The sequence below is a fragment of the Primulina tabacum genome, chromosome 4 (assembly GCF_025594145.1).
Source record: "Primulina tabacum isolate GXHZ01 chromosome 4, ASM2559414v2, whole genome shotgun sequence".
Lineage (NCBI taxonomy): Eukaryota > Viridiplantae > Streptophyta > Magnoliopsida > Lamiales > Gesneriaceae > Primulina > Primulina tabacum.
In genome coordinates, this window is record NC_134553.1 from 7,718,117 (window position 1) to 7,723,568 (window position 5,452).

At 35.1% G+C, this 5,452-nt stretch overlaps 1 protein-coding gene across 2 annotated transcripts; it reads right to left on the reverse strand.

Annotated features, from left to right (window-relative positions):
- Nucleotides 1-345: 345 nt before the first annotated feature.
- On the reverse strand, nucleotides 346-4,884 carry LOC142542928 (uncharacterized). 2 transcript variants are annotated; one of them, XM_075649845.1, is made up of 6 exons: nucleotides 4,655-4,884; nucleotides 4,411-4,509; nucleotides 3,259-3,417; nucleotides 2,268-2,528; nucleotides 729-1,334; nucleotides 346-644 (listed from the first exon to the last, which is right to left on the reverse strand). In XM_075649845.1, the coding sequence occupies exons 2-6, from the start codon at nucleotides 4,495-4,497 to the stop codon at nucleotides 555-557; spliced, it is 1,203 nt and encodes a 400-aa protein (XP_075505960.1). In that variant the 5' UTR covers nucleotides 4,498-4,509; nucleotides 4,655-4,884; the 3' UTR covers nucleotides 346-554. The 2 variants fall into 2 exon arrangements, with proteins under 2 accessions (XP_075505960.1, XP_075505961.1); XM_075649846.1 differs by having other exon boundaries at nucleotides 3,259-3,410; nucleotides 4,655-4,864.
- Nucleotides 4,885-5,452: the final 568 nt, after the last annotated feature.

The window sequence follows — 5,452 nt, forward strand, 5'->3', positions numbered from 1 at the left end:
ACTCTGGCTTGAGAGAGAATCTAAAAATAAGTCTCACTTTTTTTGTAATATAAATTCTTAAAACATATTTAAAACAGATTAATAAGCATTTCTTACTTAAAAAATATATGGAACGCGTAATATCCATTTAAAAATAAACACAAATGATTCATAATTTAACCAAATTCCTTGATTCTAGTGCAGGAGACGCCTATTAATTAACTAACATAAGCAAGTAGCAAAAACTTTTTTTTTTAAAAAAAATTATAACCCTCCAGACCGGTTCCATGACCCATTAACCAAACATGAGCCGGGACTTCTCCCTTCAACTATGAAGGTTAGGTTCCCCGAAATGCATACAAGACATAAAAGCACCGAGTATAAACGATACTGAGGCCAAAAAGTTACTAGTAGTTACATGAGATCCACGGTTCACAAGAACAAAACATAAAGATCCTCGATTCTTCATATAGGGAGAGAGCCAAAAACTAGGCATTCCAGATTTTTCGAGATTGAAGAGTACATGCACCAACTACGTACAGATAAATATGCAGCAGCAGTTAGATTCCAAGGACTTACGGCATGCGTTTTCTCTTCTTCGCAAGATTTTCGAAAACCTGCTGGATATCTGCAGTTGTAACAGTCTTCGAGGGGTCGGAGGATTCCTGCAAACAAAGTGCCAGATGTTTTTTTTTCCTTTTTTAAATATGAATTCCATTATTTTCAGATATATTTAGTGGCAGACATACCAGGAAGGTTCGAAGCTCGTTCTTCATGTCAGCTATACCACTTAATATCTCCATTTTCTCCACATGACCAAGATTATTGAGAAATTTCATTTCTACACCCTCCTGTTTCTGTAAATTTTCATCCCGTTTCTGTTTTGCCATGCTCTCGTACTCAGCAATTGAGTCCTCTTTGTCGAGTAAGTAACCAACTCCCTTCTTGGCATAGAAGTCTGCACATTTTTTACATTTGCAGATGACGTCTCTCCAGCCTTTAGAGAGAAACATAGCCTTCTTTCTGTCAAGTGATGGCGAAGTTTCAACCAAGTCTATTTCAAGAATACATTTCGAATGTTGACCATTAACTGCATCTGCTGCATTAGCTTCAGTAGGTGCAGTATCAGAATTAACATTATTTCTCGCATAGCCAGCAGAAGAACTTCCATCATCAAGCGCCTCGGATGTCATGACAGCAGGAGCGGTTTCCAGAACTGCCTTTTCCTTCAAAGATTTTGAAGGATCTGGTGATGAAAAAGTTTGGGGATAGTACGTCAAAAAAGAGCAAACAACAGCACACCCCTGGCAGATGAAATCCTCGTATTGAGGCTCGCCTTCTTCATCTTTTGGGATCTGTGAAAACAAAAGGATGTTGTTAGGTCCTATGGTTTTAGAGCACAATAAAAATAAGAAACTTTTGTGATACATAGTTAAACCCGCTGAATTGAACCTAGTGAATCAAATGCCATTGTCTACCTTGATTAAAAAGCTTCAGTCAAGACATACTTCCCCATGACATACTAGTGATTTCCAGTGCAATTTTAAGCTATCCTCAGAATGACACAGAGGACTTTTGCATGATGGAAACAAAACTCTGACGAGACAATTGCTTGTCTTTGAACTTCGAATCCAAGTTCAATTTTCACATCTTTACATGTCTTGCGTCATAGCAAAGAACTTTTTTCATGAAGGAAAGGGTCTCCACTGCTTCCTCTTGCCAGTTTCATGAACATTTCGATACGGAAATTTTGAAAAATAACTTATGTAAGGTAGTAAAAGAAAAAGGAACTGGTGAAGATTTCATACCAATTCCGAAGTGGGTTGTGACAAGGTATACCTAGGAAGTAGGAACTAAACAAAATGCAAGAGGGAACGAATAGTGAAAAAGAGATTACTCGCCTGATGACATCAGCAACAATTCAAATTTTCAAATTCCACCCAAGTTTAGCAATATTTGATTAATTCAGTAATCATGATTCCCCAATATATTTATCTACAAAGATCGTTTCACACCTAAGGAAAAGGGAAGGACACTCACGATAGTATAATTCATTTTGTTATGTGTATCATACAAGAATTTGTTGCTTTTATGCGACAATCACATTGATAACACTGCCACAAATCTCAAACTTTCAAATTTTATCGCCAGCATTTGCATTAAAAACCATATATGCATCCAAATCTTAATGATAAGAGGGATATGGAAACTTATTAACAATTTCAGCACGTTAGCTCAAGCATCCATTACGCCTCTGGGAAAAGATAGTCATAAAAAAAGCTGCAAACCTTATCAATATCCTGAAGACTGATATGCTCCTCATGAAACCAATCCTCACAGATACAGCATTGAATCATCTCCACTTGTTCTTCAGCATTTGGATCAGGGTAGGGCAGATCACATGTGCAGTAAGTGCCTTTGAAGTTATGATTGTACATGTTCTCTAAATTTTCCACCTCTTTGTTAGCTAAAAGCTTGCAGAAGAACTCACCAAATTTTGAATTTCCACAATCACACCTAAAATTCCTTTTTGTCCACAGTTCCACGATCTTTTTCAAACAGTAAGAAGAGTAATTTAACATCTTTTAGCATAATAAAACAAGAAATCCAATATCAAGCTAACAAATGAAATTCGAAAAAGTAGAGAATAATGCATTTAGAAGCCGCATCCTCTTTGGAAGCACAATAGTCAATCATTCATACACTTCCATTTGGGTCAGGATATCATGAACATTCTCTGTATGTAAGGTTCAATAGACAGCGCACTTGTATGTGTAGTCATTTTTTAGTTAATATTTTATAAATATCAGATTAACAAACTCCAAACAGCCCTGCCAATTTTGATCTGAGGCAGGGGAGTTATGGAGATTGTAGTTAATATTTTATAAATATCAGATTAACAAACTCCAAACAGCCCTGCCAATTTTGATCTGAGGCAGGGGAGTTATGGAGATTGTTTTCAACAGCACGTAGAATGAATATAAATTGTGGAGTAGTAGAGTTATAGAACAACCTTTTCTCTTCGAGGGAATTGAAAGAAGAACATAAACAGATATCCACTGAAATCATTCCATGTAAAGGCGTAGGCAGTGTGATGAAGCAATAATTTAGTACTTATACGGAACATTCATAAGCATAATCAGCAGTAGATTCTATTTTTTTTGAAACAACTATTGCAAATCTAATCTCTACTCACAATAATGAAAAGGTGCCTAAAGAACATTTGCTGAAACTTTGGTCTACCATACTGCCTAGTTTGTAAAATGATATGAGATATACCTCATGGCCATCATGACAAGACAAGCTACAGGCTGTACACACTCCAGCATTTCCACCTGGTGTGCAGGTCAAACATGAGAAAATTGCCTGCCTCTTCATATATCCATTACCGTAGGTGCACTCCTTGCCCTCATCACCTCCCAGTACCAAATCTGCTTCCTTTAAATATATTTATGCAAAAGGAAAGGACCAACTATACTTAGAGCACCAATTAACATCCTCGAAATCAAAAAAAGAAGAAAGAATTAAAATAGAATGGGGTAAACTATTGCAATCAAATATCTATTGACTCTCTAATTCAATTCTGTTATCAACCTAACTAATTTCCAACCAAAGGCAGATTCATTCATTACTCAATTGTAGCTCAATTTTAATCTATTTAAATCAATGACATCTAAAACATTCTAAAATGATTAGTTGACACAATAGGCAAGTCTTTTTAACAGCTAACAAACATGTGGTTTGCATCAAATATGAAACAATAAATGAATGTGCTTTCAGGTAAAGACAGGTTGAGTGAATGTTTAAATTCCCATATTTGGGTTGACTGGCGCTGATTTTGTAACCAATAATTCCTTACCAACCAATGAGCAGCCACACTGACTCATAAACGAAAGAGACACGTGGACATCATCAACAGGATATATGAACCAGACAAAATCGTGAAGTTTCAGAATAACACCAAGAACTCCAAAAAGTTTAGTTAGAATTAAATGCAGGCCTTCCGAAATCACAAGCATCAGCCATCGGATTTTACACTCTGCTGCACTGTATACAGTTAAACTATGGATGACATCAAATTACTAAAGCCTATTACAATATAATATACAGATATAAACACTCCATAACTGCCTATTTCACCATCAAATTGAAAATCTGTATTCTCTTAATTGAAAAATACATGATAAATATTAAATTGAAGCCTCACATCTTCGCGCAAGATCAAATCTAAATTCAGGGATATCTTTCAGCGTCATTTCCTCAACTACATCCGAATTCTGTAGTAAAGCTAACCTATTGTTATTTTTTTCCTTGACAAGTCCTACATCTCAATAACAAATAAACCCCACTCTATCAAAATCAGATCTTCCTAGAAAAAAAACGAGATAAATTGTAACAAGAAACGACAAAGATACCACATAATTTACTGACCAGCTCTTCTTCTTCGACGGCCTTGAGGTAGTCTCCGATTGAAATCGTGGGCTCGGTATCAGCTTCATTTTCAAACACGTCAGCCATTTTCAGCAAACCCTATCAACGAAAGATTTAAAAAAACCCAAAAAAAAAAATCATTTGTATGTTTATCGAGATTGAAACCCTTAGAGTAAAGAATTGATTTATTCCTCGAGGAAATGTAACAAAATACCGAATTTTATAAACAGATAAGAAACCCTACCTTCTAGAGTACGGGGAGATAGAAACAATCGGAGATGATACTTTCTCCAGAGAGTGAAATCCAGCAGTGAACTGGACGGAGAGTAATAATTCGTATTGAATAAGAGAGATACGATACTAAATTAGGGTTCTCCACCACGTACAGCCACGGGGCATGAATAATTTGGTGCAAAAACACTCTGGGTGGATCTTTCCCGCCAATTTTGGTAAAAATAATGATGCAATAAAATATGATATGAAGAATTGAAAGTTGTGGGAAAATATAAATTAATTAAAGAAAAATAAACTTATCGATTATTTGTTTTATCTTATTTTTGAGAACCAATTGCGTAGGAAAATCTTATTTTTCAGATATCCAAAAAAAAAAGGTTTAGATAATTACGTGCTGCAAGTCCAAAATGACTTTATAGCCATTGTATCATGGATTAATATGATTTATCGTTTCATTTTAATGACTTTTTAGAATTTTTTAAAAACTATTTACTATATCATATTATTATTCTATATGATATAACGGTTTTTCAATCCGACCGGTTGAACCGTTTTTATAAGATAAATTGATTCGATCACATGTCATGTTATGAAAACATTGGTTGTGATCATTATATAAAGAAAAAGAACAAATAAAGTAAGAACACGAAATGACATAAATTAAATGAAACGTGCTGGATTTTATGACTATTCTCGTTGTACCAACATGGATCTTTTCCAACGTTCTTATTTATTCACTTACATGCATTATGATAACCTTCTTAGGGGGTCAATCATCTCATAATTTTCAAGTCAGATATACTTAACT